This window comes from Chinchilla lanigera, unplaced genomic scaffold (assembly GCF_000276665.1).
Source record: "Chinchilla lanigera isolate Chin_1 unplaced genomic scaffold, ChiLan1.0 scaffold00054, whole genome shotgun sequence".
NCBI lineage: Eukaryota > Metazoa > Chordata > Mammalia > Rodentia > Chinchillidae > Chinchilla > Chinchilla lanigera.
This window is the reverse complement of record NW_004955455.1, coordinates 6,606,508-6,630,234: the sequence shown is the minus strand read 5'-3', so window position 1 is coordinate 6,630,234 and position 23,727 is coordinate 6,606,508. Positions and strand designations below refer to the sequence as shown.

Genomic DNA, 23,727 nt, shown 5'->3' with positions numbered 1-23,727 from the left:
TATATATAGTTTCCAACTTGCTTCAAGGATTTCATGTTTGGGACACACTGGCCCGGTCAAGGACCCATTTAACTCTCCTTACTCCACTCACGCCCCCTCCCTTCCTTCCCAGAATGTTCCTGTCTAATGATAAACAAATTCCTGTTTATGGTGTGACTTAAAGGAAAACGTGGGGCACCTGCCCTCTGTGGGAGACAGCTGAGGAGGAAGCCCAGGAGCAGGAAGAACAGCTGCCTCTATCTAGTGTAGCATGAGCTGCTCCTGATTCCTTCTCCCCAGAGCAGACCAGAACCTTCCCTCTAATTCTGTCTGTATTCTGCTCTCTGCCTCCTGCCTCTGGTTTTCTCTCTCTTTCTTATCCCCTCTTTCTTTCAGTACAAGGAATTCACACTAAGCTACATTTACAAACCCCTTTAAGCATTTTGTTTGTTTGTTTGCTTGTTTGAGAAAAGGTCTCACTAAGGCAGTAAATTTCCCTGGATGGATTGAATTTGTAATCCTCTGGCCTCAACCTCCTCAGTAGCCGGGATTACTGGTGCATTGCACCACACTCCACTGGTTCATCTTCCTAATCTAGACTCAGTGACTCACACGCTTAAGTTCCAAAGGGGAAAATAACCAACTAAATAAATGCTTTCCAATCACACTGATAAATTCTACCGCAATATAAACACCAAATGTAACGTGCAGAGTGAAGGAAGGTGAGGCATGGGCAGACTTCGGATTTCTAGTTCATCTCTTTTCTCACTTGTCCACTGGGAGGAAGTTAGTAACATACTTTTCAGGGGGAGGGATCAGTGTCCTTCAAACTTTGTCTGAGCACAGGGACACAAATTCTCCTCCAGTTCATAGACACCCTTTAAAGAGGGGGAAATAACATCCCTGACTGGAGGCACGAGGCTGTGCAGATCTCTCACAGCACTCAGTCCTTCCCTGGCCTGAGCCGTAGTGAGGAGTGGGAGCAGAAGTGTATGCAGGACTGGGTCTAGATTGTGATACCTCTGATCCCTGAGGACTCCTGGTGAAAGTCCATTGACTTTACATCTCCTCACCACTTTGGCAATATCTACTTGGATTGCAGATGCATCTTCTTAGAAACTGACCTTGATTCAGATTGGCTATTCTGAATGCTACCCAGGCATGATGTTAAGCAAAAATAACTCGAAGTCACACAAAGCCATGCAGTAAATTCTTTCATGCAGTAAAGCCATGAGTAAATTCTTACTCAGATGTCTTGTCTACGGCTTCAATGGCCGTTCATTCTCAAAGTGCTTGTTTCTATTTCTTTCTTGAAGTAAATACAAAGGTCCCTTTTGGGAATAATTCTGGGCAGTACAGCCGGCAGAAAGGAGAAGGGGTCAAGGTTGGCCCTGCCTCACTTCCTCATTTATCGGGGTTTCTGTGCTTTACCCAAAGAGCACACCACTGTCACTACAATATACCCCACAGATGCAGCCAGTTTCACCCCCAAGCTGGGCGCTGGAGATTGTTAAGAATCATCAGCCCCAGAGCTGGAGCCTGAAAAGTGATCAGGGATGCCACCCACTTTGCTGTGGCTTCCATCATATTAAACTGCATCACATGATGAAGGGCCTTCCCTGGATGCTACTGATACCTTTCCATGGTGTGGAATGGTATCTTCCATGTGGACTTGTCAGAATGCACGCGAGCTTCACCGAGGCTCCAGGAGGGGCCGCTGCACACACGACTGAGTTAGCACAGGCTGGCTGAGGGACTCTGAAAACACAGATACCTGGTGATTCTGGCATTAATTTAAGGAGCCGTTTCACTGAGCTGGGAATCATAATGCTGGGGACCTTGCTAACCTGTGGAGTAAAAGTGGAGGTGAGGAGGAAGACAGGTTTCCAGGCCATGATGGAGCCACCACAGAATTCTGGGAAGCCAGACGCTCTACACCAGGGTTTATTACCATAACCTCCACCCACATAAAAGTAAAGAGGTCCTCCATGCAAATGTACTATGTCTCCTTCCCAAGCAATTTCATTCCCGGGCCTGTGCTGAATCTGGTATCCAGTATCAGTTGTGAGTGGAGTGTTCCTGAGCTGGGCCTCCTGTGAGGCTCCTCAAGGGCCTATAGAGGCCATAGCTGCCGAGCCCACTGAGCCCAGAACAGATAGAAAAATAGCAGTCTGAATTTTCAGCTAAAAGCCCCACAGAGTCTACAACTGTGCCCAGTATTGCTCAGGCCAAGGTGCATTGTGTCTGTGAGCAGATGACCGGGGGTCACAGTCCTGCCTCCACCGGAGCCTTGGTCACTGCCTCCTCCAGACACAATGGCAAAGCAAGGTCATTGCTTGGGAGAACCTGCCACCTTGTCTCAGTCGTTAGTTTTCTATTTTTTTGTTTGTTTGTTTGTTTGTTTGGTTGGTTTCTTTTTGGTTTTTTTTTTTTTTTTTTTTTTTTTTTCCGGTACCGAGAATTGAACTCATGACCTTGCTCTTGCCAGGCAGGCGCTGTGCCACTGAGCTAAATCCCCAGCCCCAAGTTTTCTATTTGGATCCCTCGGTGGGAACAAAACCCACAATTCAGGCTACTTTATAAGGAGATCTCAAGGCTATTCCTGTCTCATGTGAAAATTCATCAGGAAATAAAAGGTACATTGTCTTAAAACATGGTAGCCATGAACCCACATCCCAGGATGCTCCCAAAAACAATTTTTCTTTCGCTACTTGGTTTTTCAGGAGATTGACCCATTTGTGGCATATTGGTGACCATTTGACTTGGATAGATTAGAGCATCATGTGATACACCGTATGTATCTGAAATAGGAAAAGCTAGGGAATAGCAAGAAAATGTATCTGTGGAGTTACAAAAGAAACCGGTGGACCTGGGACTTCTGAAATAAGTGATTGGAGAGATTATGAGCCGAAGAAGGGATGTGATGGTTAACATTGAAGAAAGATATTAAAATTGTTCCTGCTCTTTGTGTGACATTTAATAGTAGTATGAATAGATCAGCAGGAAAAGGGTTGAATAGAGAGAGATACCCAAGTAGTGAGAAGGGAAGTCATGTATCAAGGGAGGAAAAGCCAACAGGGAGACTGGGAAAGCATATACAGGGGTCAGATGAAGATGAGGTTTGTTGTATGTTTGGGAGCATTTTGTTTGTGATTTGCAAAAAAATTGGAGCCTCTCCCAACTTTCAGCTGTCATGTGGACTTTTTACTTTTATTTTGTTGTTGTGGTTGTTGTATTGGGATTGGACCGATGGCCTTTGCAATGAGCCACATCCCCAGATCTTTTCATTTCTAAGAGTCTAGCTAAGTGCCTGAGATACCAGAGCTAGGCTCTGATCCTTCTCCCTCAGCCCCTGAACTCTGGGATCACGGGCCTACAGCAACATTCCAAGACGTGGTTTTTGTTTCTTTTTTTTGTTTTAAAATCCAAAAGCTTTGAATCTCTCTTTCAGAGGTGTCTCTTTGGTTTTTCTCTGCCAATGTTACAATTTTATTATAAACCATTACCTGGAATTTAGTGTTTATAAGATGTGAGTGTGATTACTTTATGGAAGGGATATTTTAGAAATACAGAATCTCAGGTTTCATCCAGGAACCACTGATCAGGATCTACATTTAACAAGATAACCAGAAGTTGTACACCTTAGAGTCTGGGAAGCTCATGTACACAGAGATAGACACAGATGTATTGTTTTGGATTTGGTTGTTTTCATGTATTCCGTGTCCTACCAACATGTGCATCCTGATTCTTGCCCTGTGCCAGGCCTAATGTTCACAGGGACCCTACTGAAATGGCAAGCACACCTCAGCTGACAAAATTTGAAAAATGTCTAGAAGTGCTTCATCTGTAGAAAAATTATCTTCACATGTTCACACATTCACATCTATAGGCCAGAAGAAATTGAAATAAAGTAAAAGTTATAATTTTTACAATATAAATAATCACAGTAATATTAAAAAGCAATTACATACTTATGTAATTGAAGTCAGAGAAATTACTCATTATTTTGTTTATTTTTTTGAGATAGGTCTCCCTATGTAGTTCAGCCTGGCTTTGAGTTCACTAGGTAGCCCAGGCTGGCCTTGAACTCGTAGCGATCCTCCTGCCGCAGCCTCCTGAGTGCTGGGATTATAGGCGTGCACCACCACGCCCAGCAAGCTTGGAAATTTTAAACTTAGCTTTCACCACATTCACAAAGATTAGAAATCTAAACACAAATATGATCATAGTTTCAGGTCAAGATAAAATAAATGCCTCCACATTTAGATATAGTGTTACAGTGAGTGTTTGGTGTATTAGTTTCCTGCAGTTTCATAACTTCAATATTCTTTCTGTGCCCTTTTGTCTCCTTTTAGATGGTGCCTTACACAAGCACAAAGGATACAGAAGCCATTTGACTCTGGTATGCCTTACCTTAACTAATGACAGTTGCAGTGAGACTATGTTTTAAATGAGATCATTTTATCTTGCATACTGGGGAGTCAACAAGGTAACAAATCTTCTTAGGTGAAATGCTCTTATGTAAAACTTTAGAGAAGAAAATTTTTAATTGAAAATAGCATTGTAGTAAATTACACTAAATGAAATAAACTTTAGTAAAAGTGGAAGATTACTTTGCCCCTAGATGACCAAAAATACATCACTGTAGATTCTTCTCTCTAGAGGGAATAAAAACCTCTGTCCTGAGTTCTTTCTTTTTTTTTTTTTTTCCATCTTTCATGAGACAGGCTCTTGCTATGCAGTTCAGGTTGAACTTGAGCTCACTTTGTAGCCCAGGCTGGTCTCAAACTCTCAATGATCCTCCCACCTCAGCCTCCTGAGTGCTGGGATTATAGGTGTGCACCACCACGCCCCACTTGTTCTGAGTTGTGATCAAGTGGTTAGTATTCCTTTGGGGAAATGCCGGAAATTAATTCCGCTTTTTGTAGAATACGTCCATTCAAGAAATTCACCAATATGCTCAACTTTAGGACTCAAACTGAAATAGGAATCTGTTCCAAGCCCACCATTCACCTCGCTCTCTGCAGATAGCTATCATTAGGCTGTCTGTGTGCTCAGTGTGTACTCCATATATTTCCAATACCATACGATCCTATTTGCACCGACCAAGTCAAAGCCATGTTTATGTCACAGTTTGCCATCTGAGCTAAACATCACTGAACTCAGCCTTGTGCTCCAGTTGGTCTCCTGACATGGACTGGCCAACTTGGTCTCTTAGGCTGTAGCCTGAGAATGAACAGGTGACCAGAAGTACTTTCTGATGCTTGTGTCATAAATCAGTGCCCTGAAGGCTTGACAGGCTTCTACTGGGACTAGAGTGGAGAGCTCCCATCAGTGAGGGCCAGGAAGTAGCAGACTCAGGTAAGGGTGACTGTCCTTACTGAGGACAGGATCACCATGGGCTCCAGGGTCACTATAGCCTGTGAACTGAATCCTAAAATGAAAATAAGCATATGTCATCCATGAGGAAGGAGGACAGAAGCGCCACTGCAAAGTCAAGTCTCTGAAATCTCCATGAACCTGTAGAAGGTGAGGAGGTGTCCAGGATATGGTGTGGACTTTCCAAAGGTTCCCCAGGACCCAGAGCTGCTGTTGGACTGTCCACTGTCTTTTCCCTCCTCAATCACCTGGATCTGTGGGTGAGTGCTCTTGTATGCAAATATGAACATTGCCACAGCATCTTTGTCTGTGGTCTCAGACCAATGAGCAGCTCCAGCATCAGTGAGACTGGGACGCTCACAGGGGCACATCTGCTGTAATCTTGATCTTGGGCCAGAAAGCATCAGCCAGGCCATTAGCTTAGAGCCCCTTGAGGCTTTCAGTCCTTGGTAACCTCTGAGAAGACCCACAGTGGCCCTGCTTGCCTTGGGAAACTATCTGTAAATTTCCTTTTTTTTTTTTTGTTACCAGGAATCGAACTCATGACCTCACACTTGCCAGGCAGACACTTATGCCACTGAGCTATATTCCCGGCCCTGTAAATTTCTTTACTAGGCAAAAATCTTCCCTCAGGCATGAATTTCAACTTTAGTGCTTTCCAGTATTAGGGGCTCACAGAGTACCATAATTTTATTAACTGTGAGTTCTATGATTTATATTTGATTTGTTTTTATGACTTCTATTTTTTTCTCAGATTTACTTCTATTACATTTGTTAGAAAAACGATTTTGCTCATTCATGGAACTCCATGATTGCTTTTTTGAAAATTTCTAGCACATCATTTCAGCAAACATGTCACCTTAATGATGATGTGTACAGTCACTACTTTCTGATTATCCTTGTACTTAAAAGTGATTTGTAAGCTGGGAACTATCTGATCTTGGACTTCCCAGCCTGCATAACTGTAAGACACAGTTATTTGTTTTTTATAACTAAATCAGTCCAGGCTATTCTCTTGCGGCAGCTTGAAAGTAATTGAGCACATGGGGAGGAGCAGATAGAAATGCAGACTAGCTAACGCCGGGCAAACCTGAGAGCAACTGTGGAGTCTCCAAAAAATATTCTTGTTTAACTCATTAATATTTTTACTCAATACAGAGGCCCATACGGTACTAGGGGATGGACAGAGGAACAATGAAGTTGCTTCAGCCACTGCTACAGAGAGGAGACTGAGAAGGGGAGGTCAGACTGGGCGGGGTGGCACTGGAGTCATTTCCTGAAACCCCAGGAACAGGGACATTGCTTCCCATCACCTCTCAAATCCTCCCTCAGTTTTCCTTCTAAATGGTCTTCCTTTGAGTAAGAATCTGATCTCTGAGGGTCCTAAGACTCCTTTCTGGACATCCCCTTGGAGGGCAGAAGAGAGGGGACTTCTGCAATCCCTGCCTCAGTGGTGGAGAGAACCTGAAGGCAGAGGTCTCTGCACTCACTGCGTGATCAAAGTCACAGTCACATCTCACTGTGCAGCAGGTTCTGTGCAGCCACCATTCCCACAGCCACAGAGGCCTGATTCCTCTAAGCCTGAGGAGGAAACGATGGTTCTTAGACACACTGTAAAAGTAACAGGAGCAAGGGAAGGTGACTTGCACTTCATGCATGTCAGGGATGCTGGGCTTGGGACACACTGAACAGTGACTGACCAGAGGCTTTCAGACTCACAGGTCTCTGACGCAGCCCTATGGACCCAAGTGTGGTTTCACTGTTACAGGAAATATTTATCCTGAGATTGTAACAATTCAGAAGGACGAATCAGTACAGCCTGAGCATAAGACCCTGTGAAATAACTATAGTATCTATTGTCCAGCACTCCAGGCAATATATTGTCCCATTACAAAAACATATATGAAAAGCGTAGTCCAAACTAACAGTGAACCAGACATTGAGAGGTTCCAGGTAAGCATGGAAAGCCACCATGCATGAGGCAGAACAAATAAAATGAGGTAAATGGAAAGGAGAAAAGATGAGATGTCACAACAAGATGAACTGCTGACGATGTGAAACTAACATCACTGGCCATGGGATTCTCCTGGACACCCATGTGTGTGCACACTGATTTTATTTAGGTTGGAACTCCCAACAGTCAGGGATCCTACTTTATTCCTCTTTCCTTTTTGTCCAAGTTTCAAGAGTATTTTCAATGTGACACTCACAGTCAATCTCCCAAGTGCAATATGTTCCTCCCTCTGTGGACATTTTCCTTAAAAGGCTAAAGTATCCTTTCTTCTCTGTGAGGTGCAAAACACTGAGCTTCTTATGCAAAATGAATTTAGAAAATTCACTTTAGTCTTTGCTACAGATTTAGTGCACGATATTTTCTAATTTTTTCTGATTTCTTATACACAACCATCTTGTTAAATTAACATGTCTGTATCAAAAGTACTCATTGTCTGTTATTGTTGGAGGAAAAGATTGAGGTCCCTGGGAATTGAACAAAAAAGGGAATAAGGAATGTTAGTCCATTGATAGGAGGAACTCAGTTTTGAGAAAATCAAGATTTGTGTGTTGTTTTGTACCTTGCTACATTGCTGATATTGGTTATTAACTCTGAGAGTTCTTTGGTAAATTTTTTTCAGTCTTTCATGTAGAGCATGTTGTTGTCTGCAAATACCAGTAATGAACTCAGTGAGAAAGGAATTAAGAAAACACTAGTATTCACAATAGCATCTAGAAAAATTAAATACCAAGGAATCAACCTAACCAAGAAAGTGAAAAACGTTTATGATGAAAACTGCAACACTCTGAAAAGGAGATTGAAGGAGACATCAGAATTTGGAAAGATGCCCTCTGCTCCTAGCTAGGTAGGACCAATATTGTCAAAAAGACCGTACTCCCAACATTGATCGATAGATTCAATGCCATCCTAATGAAATGCTAACTTGATTCAGTTGGAGACAACCTGTCATCAGGGCCTGCATAATCCGAAGGCCTGGCTGGAGTGGGAGGATTCACTTCTGATCTCAGTCACATTGGTATTTGGCAGCTTGAGCTTGCTGCCACACTGTGTGTCATTTTGCAGGGCAGGCAATCCAATAGAAAGCAATCAAATCAAGCTGTAATCTTTATATGCAGATCTCAGCAGTCGTTTCCAATCAGTTAACTATTCTATTGTTAGAAATCAGTTACATAAAAGGGTTAACTATTACTTCTGTGTATTTGCCCCATTGGTTTCCTGCCTCACATTAGATTGGAACGGTGAAGTCAAAACTGTTAGAGCCCAAATCAAACTTTTATGCACCCAATTGCTTTAAATTAGACTAAAAGCATAGTTTTAGGTATTTAGAGCCTTCCTGCTTGGTGTGTCATAAAGGGGCACTTAATATTTTTAGTCATACATAAAAATATCTTGGGACTATGAAACTCCGAATGCCAACCGCCATTCCTAACTCTCTGACACGCAGATTTCTGGCTGCATTGCTGAGTGACATGTCTTAGACACACCAATGCTTCTCCAGTTCTCCCCTGGGACTTCTCTCCTCCCCTACTGGGTGTTGCCCTGTGCTCCTGACTCTGAACAGCCTCTGGCTTGAATAAACTTTACTCCTCAACTTGTCAAGGCTCAGACCAAATGGAGCTACTGACATCTCTCCTAAGTCAGGGGTTTTCCTTTCCTAACTCCTCTTTCTTCAAATGTGCTGTACCAATGTCTCAGTTACTTTTCTCGTGTTACTGAGACAAAATACTCGACACTCAGAATTAAGGAGGGAAAGGTTTATTCAGCTTTGTGGAGGTTTGTGGAGGTTTCAGTCCACACTCAGCTGGCTCCAAGGCAGAGTGGCACACGGAAGAGGGCAACAGTTCGTGAAAGGTGAAGATAGAAAAAGCAACAGCAGCAAAAGGGAGACACAGTGGTAAGCAATCTCTTTCCCTCCCTTACACTATATGCAAACCATCCACCCCAGGGCGGGGGTAGCACTCACATTCATAATTCCAACATTGGACCATGAATCAGTCATAAACCCTGGAAGCCTGCTCCATAACTGCATAAGGCTTTGGGGGGACATTCAGACACAAACCATAACAACCAGTCACTCAGTGCAGCCTACACTCAAGAGAGGGTTACGGAAAGGCACACATTGGTGAGGGTGGAGTTCACTGGGACTCTTGCAGTGGTTGCCTCATATGGTCCCCTTCTAAGTCTCCAAAGATTCCCATCTCTCTCAGACACCACACATGACTCTGAGTCTTGTGTTTGTCTGCAAGGAGGTGCTGAGGAGCACAGGGTGATGTGCACAAGGGAGTTTTTGTCTCAGTTCCCCATCTGCATGTGTCACTGTGGAAATGGTTGCTGTACCACAGGGCACAGTAATAGGTGGCCTCGTCTTCAGGTTGGGCCCCTGTGATGGTGAGGGCAGCCTTGTCTCCAAGCAAGGAGCCTGAGAAGCGGGCAGGGACACCAGAATGCCGGTTGCTGGTGTGATATATTAACCCCCAGGGTGTTTGGTAGGGTTTCTGTTGGACCCAGCTAGCGTAGTTACTGGTCGTGACGGCTCCAGTACTGGAGCCACAGGTGAGCGTGACCGTCCCTCCAGGAGATGTGGACAGTGGAGATTCCTGAGTCACCACAGCCTGTGATTCAGCCCCTGAAAAGAAGAGAGGAAAGTGATGGTCAGAGGAGGAGACAGAGGCAACACCGCTGCCTTGCACAGCCCCAGTCAGAAAATCCCTGCCGACCTGTGATGTGAGCCAGAAGTGTGAGCAGGAGAGGAGCCCAGGCCATGGTGCGGACAGCCCAGGACTGCGCTCTTCAAGGCTGCTTCCCTCCCTTCAACCCTTCTTCTCCTCCCGTTTACAAAACTTTGTTTCTATTTTATCCTTCTTTTCTCATTTTTTCTTTTCCTTTCCTGTCCATCTGGTGTGAGAAATGAAAGTGTAAATAAGATCCTCAAGTGTATAGTAGATATTGAAAATAGGAAGATATTGTTCAAGAGGAAAGGGTAACTAGGGAGAGGGAAGTGGGACCGGAAGATCCAATCGTGTTGTAACAATCTAGCAATTTTATGCCCTCTATCGCTGTTAACAATGAGCTAAAATACATGCACTTTGGTGAATGCCTTTTTGGTTTATTGGGGCATATTATATGCTTAGATATTTTTTAAAAGTTTGAGAAGTTTTTGTCAGTAATTCTCATACACATTTTCCCATCCTTTTCTCCTTATTATTATCTCTCTGACATGTATATGTACTTAGATATGATGATGTCGCATGAGGTTCTACAGATTTGTGCATTTATTTGCACTATTGTTCCTTCTTGTTCATTAAAAATGATAATATCTGTTCTATTTTATTAGGTTCATTGATTTTTTTATTCTTTATTGCTTTGGTAACTTTTTGGGTTTCATGAGACATTTCCCTTACTTTACTTTAAAATGATTGCCACAGTTTTCTTTATTTCTTTGAACATATTCATAATAATTGAGTTAAAGTCTTTACTTAGTAATGACAATATCTGTGTTTCTTTGGATAGAGTTTGAATAAATTTTTGTGCTGTTTTACTTGCTTTGTTATGATTTTAATTTCTTCCACTCATGAGCAACACTTTCCTGTTTTTAAAAAATCTTTCTTACAATTTCACTTTGACAGGGTACAAAATCAGCATTAAAAAGCACCTGTATAAATTTGCTTTTGGAGGACTGAGTCTTTCTACTACCACTCAGTAATACGGATGGTGTATTCATGACAGCTCAGTACCCACCCTTGACTCTGGAGAGAGAATTAGAAAAAAAATCCAGCCTCTTTTCCATGTGTATTTATTTCTACAGTGGAAATACCTTCCCCATGACTATCAACTGATGCTGAGTATTTCCTAGGGGACCTCTGACTGCTTCATCCATGGGAAGAGAAGAGGTTCACCACAGTTGTGTTTTAGTTTACAAATATAGTGGTAAAAATTGAATATGAGAAGCAACTATGTGAAAATAAAAACATATAAGAAGTAGCTTACTTCCTCTTTTTAGCTGTCTGATTCAGTTTTCCTTCATGAGGTCCTTTTATTAAAAAAAAGTCACTGTGATGAACCTACTTGTGCTACACAGAAAATAAACACTGAATGAATCTTACAGTTGCCATCATTTTATTTTATTTTGATCCCGATACTGGATTTTTCTTTAGATTTCTACAGTATAGTACTATTATATTTACACAGAATATTTATGAGTAACATAACCCAGGAAAGAACTACACATTCTGCCTACCACTATGTCTTCAAGGTTTTTACCTAGTTTCTCTTCCAATAGATTTAGTGTTTCTGTTTTAATATTGAGGTCTGTTATCCATTTTGACTTGAGTTTGGTGCATGGTGGTAGACTTGGGTCTATTTTCAGTCTTTGGCAAGTGGCAAGCCAATTTTTCCAGCACCATTTATTAAAGAGTCTATCTTTCTTCCAGTGAGTTTGTTTGGCCCCTTTATCAAAGATTAGGTGGCTGAGTGTGGTTTTGGTTGTAGCTGTTTCTTCCAGTCTGTTCCATTGATCCTTAGGTCTGTTTTTTAGCCAGTATCAGGTTGATTATATTACAGTATCTTTGTAGTGTAATTTCAGGTCAGGGATTGTGATTCCACCTGACTTGTCCTTGTTGCCCAGGATTGCTTTTGCTATTCTGGCTCTATTCTGGTTCCAGATGAATTTAGGGCATGTTTTCTCGAGATCTGTGAGGTATACTAATGGTAGTTTAATGAGAATTGCATTGAATCTCTACAACAATTTTAGGAGTATGGCCATTTTCACAATGTTGGTTCTTCCTATCCATGAGCAAGGGATATTTTTCCATTTACTGAAATCTTCTTCTATCTCTTTTTTCAGAGTACTGTACTTTTCATTGAATAGATCTTTTGCTTCTTTTGTTAGATTAATTCCTAAGTATTTCAATTTCTTGGATGTTATTGTGAAAGGTATGGTTTCCTTAATTTCTCTCTCAGTCTGTTAGTTGTTTGTGTATAAGAATGCTATCGCTTTTTGGGTGTTGACTTTGTATCCAGCTACACTGCTGAATTTGCTGATTAGTTCAAGGAGTCTTCTTGTGGAGTTTTTGGGGTCTTCCATGTAAAGTATCATGTCATCTGCAAATAGTGATAGTTTTACTTCTTTCTTTCCTATCCTTATTCCTTTTATTTCTCTCTCTTGTCTAATTGCTCTGCCTAATGGTTCCAGAACTATACTTAACAGGAGTGGTGACAGTGGACATCCTTGTCTTGTTCCTGAGGCGATATGTTCAAGAGTGTAGTTCAGCTCTGAAATTTCTTTATTTTTTTTTATTAATTGATCTGTCTCTTTACAAAAGTTGGGTGTTAAAATCCCCTACCATGACTGTGTTAGTTTTTACTGGATCTTTTAATTTCAACAATTTTTTATTTATGAAGCTAGGTGCTACAGTATTTGATGCCTATATATTCACCAATGTTATTTCTTCTTGTTGGAGTATTTCTTTAACTAGTATATAATGACTTTCTTTATCCTAATGTGTTTCAACTTGAAGTCTACCATCACTGATGCGAGATTTGCTACCCTTGCTTGTTTTCAGGGTCCTGGTGCATGAAATATTGTTTTACATCCTTTAATTTTTAGTTTATGAGTATCTTTTTGGATTAGATGTGATTTGTGAATGTAACAGATTGCTAGATTCTGTTTTTCTATACAGTCTGCCAATCTGTGTCTTTTGATTGGATGGACAGTGCACAAAAAGGCAAACTCCAAGACCATCCAGAGAACAGTGAGAAAAGTATAGCTTATGTAGCCACAGCAGGTCTTTAATTGGTCTAAATTCAAACCTGTTGATTAATTGAAATGACACTGAACTCAAATCTTTCAACCCAAACCCACTGACTGTTACAAATTCAATTTCATGCTTATTTAAAATTGAAGCCAGATATGCTTATAGCATACACCTGCAGAGAGAGGAAGTGGGACTTCCAGGTCAGCTATCATGGCCATGGTTCCATAGAAGGTGGAGAGATGAGACTGTTTGATTAGCAATTGTCTTTTCTCTACGAAAACAGAGGTTATAAAATCAGAAAATCTTCAGGAAGTCCAACTGTCTTAATCACAGCTTACAAAGGTTTGGGAGTTTGGGGATATTAATAATGGTCCAAGATCACTCCCTGGCCTTTGCCACATTAGAAATGGCTTCCATGATGCTTCTTCTTCAAAGAGATGCAACCCAAGGCTAAAGCATTATGAGAGGAGGAGGGACACCTTGGGCAACAGCCAAGCTACACCATTTGCAATCTGAAATTACTATTTTTTACATTTATGAAGGTGAATTAAACCATGATATATAAAATGATATTTTATATATCTTTTCATATAGCTTTCAACTTTATTAACAATTGTCTTATTGTAAAATAGACATAACTAAAATTTGGAAATGTGGATGTGACACAGAGCTGTTTTTTTACACAGTTTTATTTTACTCAAAATATTTCGCATCCATTTCCTTACAAATGTCTCAAATTTGTCCTTCTTTATAGCTGAGTAGATGGTTATTAATTCTAAGAGTTGTTTGGAGGAATATTTGGCTCTTCTATGTAGCGTTTATGTCATATGAAAATAATGATAACTTGAGCTCTTCTTTTCCTATACATATCCCTTTTATTTCCTTCTCTTGCCTGGTTGCTCTGGTTAATGTTCCAAGTACTTTGTTGAATAGAAGTGGTGGTAGTAGGCATCCTAGCCTTGTTAGTGATTTAATGGGGAGGGTAAATATCATGCACATCTTTCTGTCTTCCCTCCACAGGCTTTCCTTGCCCAATATGGTCCAAAAGCCAGTGAGCCAGGCATGTTTACTATCTCTCTGCCTGCAGATTTCTGTTTGAGCCCCACTCACAGAACCTGATGTTACTCCTAGGCTGGGTTGATTGTCCCTCTTTCCTGGTGTAGGGTAAGGATCTGGACCTCACGTTGTCTCAGGTCTGTCAAATTTTTAGAGAAACAATAGGAGAGTACTCACTCTGTTTTTGCTCGCTGAATTTTAGTTCAAGTTGCTCTCTCACTCTGCTCTGTGTACTTGTTAAGGAACCAGTTTTCTTCTCCTGCAAAAGTACCATCACCTGCTGACACTGGTGCTTAAAAAAAAAAACTATGTGGCTCATTCCACTTGTTGGCAGTTTTGGAGCACTGTGTTTTTACAGGAGAGGCCATGTGGGTGGATGGTGATTTGTTTTTCCCCTTGGGGGACCCTTGGGAGGAAATACCTGCTAAGTCAAGACAAAAGGCAGGCCGGAGAAGACACAGTTGCTGATTGCCCATCATTGAGCACAGGGCCGTGCTTTCAGTGAATATTTCTTACTGAGCACTGTGCTCAGTAAGGGACCATAGGGCAATTGCAGCGTTCTCTCTAACATGGATAGAGGATACAACTCATATCACAGAGACCTGAGGTCACTGCTGATTTCTTTCACTCACCTGGTCACAGTTTCTATTCACCGTTTGAATAACTGGTTTTTTGTTTTGTTCTTTGCATTGTCAGGGACCAACACAAGCCCTCAGTATAGTCAGTAAATGCTCTACAACTGAGCTACATTCCCTGCACTGAAAAACTATCTGCAAATGACACTGTACAGTTTTCTAGTTGATAATACTGAACAGATAAAATTATTCCATGTTGCTCCACCAGGAATGGAATTGTTCTAATTTTCTATTTTACTTACACTTATTTATGACATCTGCAATGCTGAGGATCAATGTCAGGGCCTTACACATGATGGGTAGGTGTTCTAACACTGAACTGTATAACCATTCTCTGCTCATATTTTTAAATGTACTTAAAAGTAGTTTCCATAAATACCATACCAAATCTCATCTTTTCCTTTCACAATTCAGAAGAGCACTTTTGATAATGGTCATGCTTCTCTTGACAGTTGAGTATGAGTCTGATACTTGAAATCTATCTTAATCTCATTTTATGCATAGGTGTGTTTCTGTATTTTTAATGAAATGTCATAGTTATTCTCTCAGCATCATTATTACACTATTTAAATTAGTTCTGCTTTATGCTATGTCTAAATACCTAAAAATTTTTCTGCTTCTTTTATACTTATTTATAAAATATTCTAGGCTATTTGTACATTTGTCTTTTCCAATATAATTATTCGAAAAAGAAAGTGAAGCTTTCCTAAAATTTGAATACTATTTATTTAAATGCATTTGGCTCATTGATATATTAAATAAATATTGTTTGTATTCTTCTTAACATGAGTTTATCTTACTCAAAAGTATAGTGATGAGGCACACAAGTCCATACTGCTCACTGTTCTTCAACAAATAAGGGAGGTTTGTTGGAATGAAAAGTTTTATTCAAAGTTAGATCCAAAGAACATGGTAAGGAGCTCTTATTGCCTCAAATCTCCATCTCACCTTTTTCAGGTCTGAAGGGTTTTTACTGAAAGGAAAAGAGGTGAGAAATACAGTGACAACCAACAATGAGATTTCTGTATTATTTTATCCCCTCAACAATCTGGGCTCCCTCACTCCTTTGTAGGAAGGAAACCACACTCCAACCTCCTGGGGATAATGTCTGCATATTGTTCTCAGATGGATACGCTGGTTTCTTGACAGAGGTTTTGTTTTCTGTGCATTCATCAGAGCTGAAGAGAGGAAGATCTGCAATTTATGCTCCCAGCAAGCAGAAGCTGAAAATTCAGTCTATTTCTAAAATAAAACAATCTTAATTTTAAAGATCTATTTTTCCCCTTTGGGTTACAGTATGGGCAGTTTTTATATGTATTTAGGTTATATCTCATTGCCTTTCATAGAATTTACATTTACTCATAGAATTTCCCTATGCATTCCTTGTCAGATGGCTGTCCACATGCTAGGGGGGCTACGTAGTATAGAAGTACAGCACCGTGATTATAGGAGAAAGGCTTAAATCACGTCTTCATCCAAATCTTCCTGCCTAGTGCATCAGCAAATGTTGAGGATGGATCTGTAGTTTGTCTCCTAGTGAGTGATGTGATTAGGAGGAATCTCTAGAGTAATTCTATATCCCCATGTGAACCCTGAGGCTATAGTTAATGCAGACAGACTGCACATGGTGTTCCTATCTCAGGGTATTCTTATCTCATCATAACATATTGTCTCTAAGAGGAACTAGATTCTTGAAAATGAACCTTCTGCTGTGTAAAATAGAGCTTCCTGAGGGGAGTATGTGTGTGCAAATGATTTCGGCAATAGCTCCATCTAAAGTTTCAAGTTAATGATACCTGGGAGAGCCTCAGACCCAATTGCTGATATTTTGATAAGAAATGAGGTAGCACAAGAAAATATGCTAACATCAGTATTTATTAGGGAAATACAAGTCAAAATTACAGTGCAGTACTTTCACTGTCTACTATGATGGCTACCATCAAAACAACAGATAATTATTGGTGTAAGAATGTTAAATTAAAACCCTCATACATTGCTTATGGAAATGTTATGTGATATGCTGATGATGGAAAGTGGTCTGGTATTTTCTCAAAAAAAATGTCATGTGGTCCAGAATCTCTCTTCCCAAATCTACCAAAACAACTCTACTATCACAAAAAAACTTGCATAAAATGTTCATAGTGCATTATGTGTAATTGCCAAAAACATAAGCATTCTAAATATACAATAGATGAGGCATACATTTTAAAATCCCATTGTTTATGCATTAATATAGAGTTATTTGACAATACAAATGAATAGATCACACATATACCAAAATAAATTCTTATTTATCATGTATACAAAACACATGAATATTTTTGTACATAATTATGACTTAGTAGATACATTTTTAATTTACAGATGTTAATTTCAGGGCTATTTTATGGCTATAGAATACTTGAACTAAAAGTAAAGATAGTTCCAAATACAGTCATGTGTGCATTATAATGGTGGGGTATGTTTTAAAAAATGGGCCCTTAGGCAATTTCCTTGTTGTCCAAACATAACAATATGTATGACAAAAGTGTACATAGTATAGCCTACTATACACTGAGGCTATATTGTAGGACCTCCTCCTACCAGGATACACCCTGCCCTTTACTGAATACTGTAAGCCATTTTAACACAAAGGTAAGTATCAATGTATCTAAATAAACTTACACATAGGAAAGGAACCAAAGATATACTGTACACTTGGTCCACATTAAGTTTATATTTTTCTTCAATACTAAATAAACCAATACTGATATCTTCTTTCCCCTTCATATCCTGCCCCATTGGAATGTCTTTTGGGCAATCATGTGCATGGAGATGTCATTTCCTATGATGACAATGTCTTGTTGTAGAATTAATCACAGAAGTCCTGTCTGATGCTGCTTTACCGTTTTATGCATAAGTAGAAGAAGTATACCCTAAAATAATGATCAGAGTGTAGTCAGTAGATAAACTAGTAACAGATATTTACTATAATTATCAAGCATTATATTCTGTACATACCTGTATGCATAATACTTTTAAATGGTTTGTGGTATAGTAGGTTTATTCACATCAATATTGCCGCAAACAAGGAGAATGCAATAATCACAGCATCACTCAGCAATAGCAATTTTTCTGCTCCATTGTACTCTTAGGAGACCACTTTCTGTCCCTTCTAACTCCCTTACAGTTTTATGTGCCATGCGTCTGCACTTCCTCTTGACTGCCCCAAACTGTTACTCTTAATTTAACCCCTTGCAGTGGGGATGTACATTTTATAAAATTGTGTAAACAAAAATTCCTTAGCCAATATCAATATTTAAGTGGTAACTAAAATTCATATTTCCCATTAAGGTTCATTCCTTGCATTACATAGTTCTCTGGGTTTTGTTAAATGCACATAACCAGGTGTCAATCAAACATAGTAACATAAAAGTTAGCTTTGCTGCCCTAAAAACCTTCTATGTTCCATTTGTTCCTGTCCCTACACACAACTCCCTGAGAACAACTCAGACATTTTACTATCGCCACAATTGTTCTTTTTTTTTTTTACAGAAAGTTTTATTCTTGGTATAATACATTGATAGCCTTTTCATAATATCTTCTCTCATATGCCAGTATGAGTTTAAGTTCATTCACAACACAATACATCTGACAATTCAGGATTCTTATTTTTCATTTTTCTTATTTTTAAAAAGAATAAAAAATAATAATAAAAACGTTAGAAGTGGTATAGGATTGCACTAAACAAGATGATAAGAATTCAACAATGGTTGTTAAATTGCATATTGTTGTCTTCAAATTTGTTGTTCAGATTACCAGCTATAAGCATACAAAATTGTCAAAAAATTTAAAAGACAAAATATTAAGCATTAACTGTTCCTTTCAATAAACCAGTAGATATCAGCAGTACAATTGTCCCAGCTATCCTTGTATATACATATATATGTTTCCCTTGTTCCTTTCTTTCTTTTCTCCTTTCCTTCATCCCAGTTGTTCCATCCCTTTGAGCTGCTTCTTCCCTTCCATGGTATCTATTGTACCTTTCAGATTTTATATACTCCTTCAGGTCCTTACGCTAGGGAGACAATACGATGTTCACACATGTGAGTCTGATTTATTTCACGTATGAGTGTGGTCTCTAGTTGCATCCATTTACCTGTAAAAGTATCGAGTTCATCTGTCTTTATACCTGAATAATACTCCATTGTGTAAAAGTACAGCATCTTTTTTATCCATTCTTCAGTTGATGGGCATTTGGGCTGTTTCCAAGATTTAGCTATGACGCGGGCACTGCTATAAACATGGGTGCATGTATGTCACTGTGGTATGATGTTTTCAGTTCTTCTGGAAAAATACCCAGAAGAGGAATAGCTAGGTTAACTGGGACTTCTAATACTACTTTTCTAAGGAATCTCCACACTGATTTCCACAGTAGTTGTGTCAGTCTACACTCCCACCAACAATGGAGAAGAGTTCCTTTTTCCCCACAGCCCCTCCAGCATTTGTTATTGGTTGATTTCCTGATGATAATCATTCTTTCTGGGATGATAGAAACTCAGTGTTGCTTTAATTTCTATTTCTCAAATGACCAATAATGTTGAACATTTTTTCATGTATTTCTTTGCCATTTTATGTCTTCATCTGAGAATTGTGTATTCATCTCAGAATCCCATCCATGGAGTGGGTCTTTGAATTTTGGGGGCCTGATATTTTTTAATTCTTCATATATTTTCTCAATAGAATTCCTTTGTCCAAGGGACATTTGGCTAAAATTTGTCCAATTTAGGGGTTTCTTTTCAATCTGTTGGTGATTACTTTTTTATTTTGAAGAAAAATGTAGCAAAATGACAAAAACAAAACAACAAAAAACCAATAAAAATGATACAGGATTTCAAAGCAAGATGATTGGAATTAACAATGGTTCTTATATTATATATTGTTAACTTCAACGAAGTTGCTCAGATAAACAGATGAAGAATGCAAGATTAATCAAACAATTAAGGAGAAAAAAGTAATAACAAAAACATTAGAAATGCTACAGAGCTTTACTACACAAGACAGTAGGAATTCAACAATTGTTATATTGCATATTGTTGTCTTCAAATTAGTCATTCAGATTATCAGATATAACCATGCAAAACTGATCAAAAAATTTAAGAGTAAAACTTTAAGCATTAACTATTTCCTTCAATAAACCAATAGACATCAACAGTACAATTGTCCCAGCTATCCTTGTATATACATATATATGTTTCCCTTGTTCCTTTCTTTCTTTTCTCCTTTCCCTCATCCAGTTGTTCCATCCCTTTGAGCTGCTTCTTTCCCGTCATGGTATCTATTATAATTTTCAGATTTTATTTACTCTTTCAGGTCCTTATAGTAGGGAGACAATATGATGTTTACACATGCGGATCTGATTTATATCACTTATGAGCATGGCCTCTAGTTGCATCCATTTACCTATAAAAGCCTCAAGTTTATCTTTCTTTATAGCTGAGTAATACTCCATTATATAAAAACACCACATCTTTTTTATCTGTTCCTCAGTTGATGAGCATTTGGGTTGTCTCCAAGATTTGCTATGACAAGCTGTGCTGCTATAAATATGGGTGCACTTAGATCACTGTGGTGTGATGTTTTCTGTCCTTCTGGAAAAATACCCAGGGGAATAGCTGGGTTGAATAGGACCTCTAATCTTAGTTTTGTGAGGAATCTCCACACTGATTTCTACCAGTCTATACTTCCACCAACAGTGGAGAAGCATTCCTTTTTCCCCACAGCCCTAGCATTTGTTATTGGCTGACATCTTGATGATAGGCATTCTTTCTGGGGTGAGAGGGAATCTCACTGCTGTTTTAATTTGCATTTCTCAAATGACTAATGATGTTGAACATTTTTTCATATATTTATTTGCAATTTGTATTGTTCATCTGAGAAGTGTGTATTGTTCTGAGATGCCCATTTTTGGAATGAGTCTTTGAAATTTGGGAGCCCTATTTTTAAAAATTCTTTATATGTTCTCAATAGAAGTCCTTTTTCTGAGGGAAAGTTGGCTAAAATTTTTTCCCAATTTGTGGGGTTCCTTTTTACTCTGTTGGTGATTTCTTTTGATGTGCAAAACTTTTCAATAAGATGAGATCCCAGTTGTTGATTCTTTGAAATATTTCCCATGCAGTTTGGTTTTAGTTCATGAACTCTCTGCCTACACCTATATCTTCAATCTTTCTTTTTTTCTTTTTTTTTTTTTTGGTTTTTCTCCGGTACCAGGAACCGAACTCACGACCTTGCGCTTGCCAGGCAAGCGCTTTTGCCGCTGAGCTAAATCCCCAGCCCATCTTCAATCTTTCTACCTACTTTCTCTTCCAGTAGATTTAGTGCTTCTGTTTTAATATTTAGATCTTTGACCCATTTTTAACATGACAGCTGTTATAAATATAAGTATATAAATTACTTTACCACCTGAATAGATTTTTCAGGACTTTATTCTAACTGCCTATTTCAAGCCTGGGTAAAGAACTGGTCCCTTTTATACTCCCTTGTCTCTGGTGCAAAAAATATAGAAAGCACAAGGTCAAACCCATTCATCTTAATACCAGGCTGAGGAACAAAGTGAGGAGTTTCTTCATTAGAAGTCATACTCTCTACCAATTCCATCTGTTTTTATCAGTGCAGGTAAAAAGTTGGGGGTTGATTGCTGATCTAATCTTACTGGAGATATTTATAAGAATGGGCTTATCAAGTTTCTCATGAATCCAGTGAGAAGTGGAACAAATTAAGGGGCATAGGTGAATTTGGAGCCTGTCCTCTGAGTGAAGTATCCCCTGAAATGTCCAAATTCTTATCAATAAAGTGGAGTAAGTTTTACTAAACCTATCTTCTATTAAATGAAGCCCTGTATGAGAGATTATATAAGAAGTGATGGAGGGCTGGGGATTTAGCTCAGTGGCACAGTGCCTGCCTGACAAGCATGAGGTCATGAGTTCGATTCCCGGTACTGGAAAAAAAAAAGAAGTGATGGAGAGGAATTATGAGCTGCTCATGGTCATGCTCTGCATGACCAAGACTGGAGTCAGTGTTCATGCACCTGGATAACAGGGGAAAGTTAAACTCAACAGAAGCTATGTCCTAAATGTTTATGTCCCCTCCAAATTCTTATGGGAAAGTCCCATGTGCAAGGTGAAAAAGTTAGTAAATGAAACTGGGAGATATAGAGCTCCATAAACAGGATTAACGTCATGAAGAAGGAGCCTTGGACAGTTTTCTTGCTTTTTGTACAATGGATGGATACAAAAGGACAGTGCTGTGAACCAGAGATCAAGTGTTTCCCAGACTTTAAATGTCCCAACAATCTGATCTTGGACTTCACATCCTCCACAATCATGAGAAATATGTGTCCATTTTAATAAGCCACAAGATTCATGGTATTCGATTACTGCACCCTAAACAGAGTAAAGGCTGAGGAACAGACACCATTCCCCGATAATTCAGGTCAGGCCCATCGGAGAGAGACTTTGGAGTCTCCCACAGACTGTCCTTCCTGACTCACTGTTATTAGCAGAGAATCCTTAGGCCCACACTTGATGTGAGAGCAGGCAAGATTTCTCCAGTGTTGGCTTTTTAAGGGGAATAAGGTCCGCACAGCACCTGCATCTCTCTGATCCTCCTTAAACTATCTTGAAGGATGGATCTTGAATTTGTCTGCAATATCTGTGCAGGCCAGCATTACTAAACTCCACACAAGAACAACAGATCATTTGGGGGTAAACAAAAGTATTGGGTACTGCAAAGCCTGATGCAGTGGAGACGTAGCCTGATGCATAGGATACCTGTGCTCACCAACAGGTCAAAGACAAGGTTTCATGTCATTGTGGAGAAAATTTGATTATTTCACTTGAAGCCATAGAGACCTACTTCTGATATTCAGCAGGGAAGCACATTTCCCAGAGATAGTCTGGAATTAGCAGGTTGCAGAAAGGTGACCTAATTCTTGGAGCTGGTCAGTAAATCTAGATCTGGATAGAATGGACCCAGTGACCAACAGGAAACTCTCAGACTTTATGTCTTTGGTCCAAGTGAAGATTCTGAGCTGCACATGGGTAGCATTAACCTCCTTCTTCCCCATTCATCATCTCCCTGGGGGGAAAACTGAATCACAGGAACTGTTTTACACAATTGTTGACATGACCGTAGAGAGAAGTTTGTTTGTTTGTTTGTTTGTTTTTCTGGTACCGGGAATCTAACTCATGACCTTGCTCTTGCCAGCCAGGTGCTGTGCCGCTGAGCTAAATCCCCAGCCCAAGAGAAGGTTTTAACGATGCGTCAGAGAAAAGGAGAAGATATTTTCACACCTATGAGCATTAGAAAAACAGATAACGATCAAAAAGATGATAGGAACTCATCTTTTAAATTAGGTGCAGTCCCAGGCAGTTCAGCTGTGACAACCCAGAGCAGGGAGAACAAAAGGCAGATTTTAGTCTCACTTCTCTCTCCACGTTAAGCACTGTGTAAGTCCCAGTGTTGCCATGATAGGTCAGGCAGTAATAGCTGGCCTCATCCTCAGGCTGAAGTCCAGAGATGAGCAAAACTCCTGCATTGGCTGAGCTGTCTTTGGATCCAGAGTAGCGACTGGGAACCCCAGATCCCTGGTCTTTATCTGAGTCTGAGTAGTATCTTAGTAGAAATCGGGGATGGTTCCCTGACACTTGCTGGTACCAGGAAATGTGGTAGCCAGAAACTACAGAACCACTGCTCAAGGTGCAGGTGAGTCTGGCATTTGCTCCAGAAGATGCAGAGAGGGAGGGTGGTTGAGTCAGCACAGGCTGGGAGAAGGACCCTGTGAACAGACATATTCATGAGCGAGTGAATAATCAAGGACAAAGTTCAGCTTCTTCAAGATCCTGGCAAAAGATACTGATTTATGCTGGCTGTC

The 23,727-nt window shown here is 39.9% G+C and overlaps 2 protein-coding genes across 2 annotated transcripts in view; one reads left to right on the top strand and one right to left on the bottom strand.

Annotated features, from left to right (window-relative positions):
* LOC102020204 (low affinity sodium-glucose cotransporter-like) overlaps window positions 1–23,727 on the top strand; it is a 134,889-nt gene that overhangs the window by 37,438 nt on the left and 73,724 nt on the right. The gene's annotated exons all lie outside the window — the stretch shown is intronic.
* On the bottom strand, window positions 5,475–10,166 carry LOC102008821. The gene is made up of 4 exons (XM_013520311.1): window positions 10,090–10,166; window positions 9,690–9,998; window positions 6,879–6,969; window positions 5,475–5,745 (listed from the first exon to the last, which is right to left on the bottom strand). Exons 1-4 carry the CDS (start codon window positions 10,133–10,135, stop codon window positions 5,475–5,477), a joined length of 717 nt encoding a protein of 238 aa, XP_013375765.1. The 5' UTR covers window positions 10,136–10,166.

Bases quoted from the DNA above. Each gene is read 5' to 3' on its own strand.
- LOC102008821 (XM_013520311.1), bottom strand. From the start codon at position 10,135: ATGGCCTGGGCTCCTCTCCTGCTCACACTTCTGGCTCACATCACAG. The intron at 9,999-10,089 runs GTCGGCAGGGAT...TCTTCTTTTCAG, and splicing joins ACTTCTGGCTCACATCACAG to GGGCTGAATCACAGGCTGTG. The intron at 5,746-6,878 runs GTGAGATGTGAC...TTCTGGCCCAAG, and splicing joins TGCACAGAACCTGCTGCACA to ATCAAGATTACAGCAGATGT.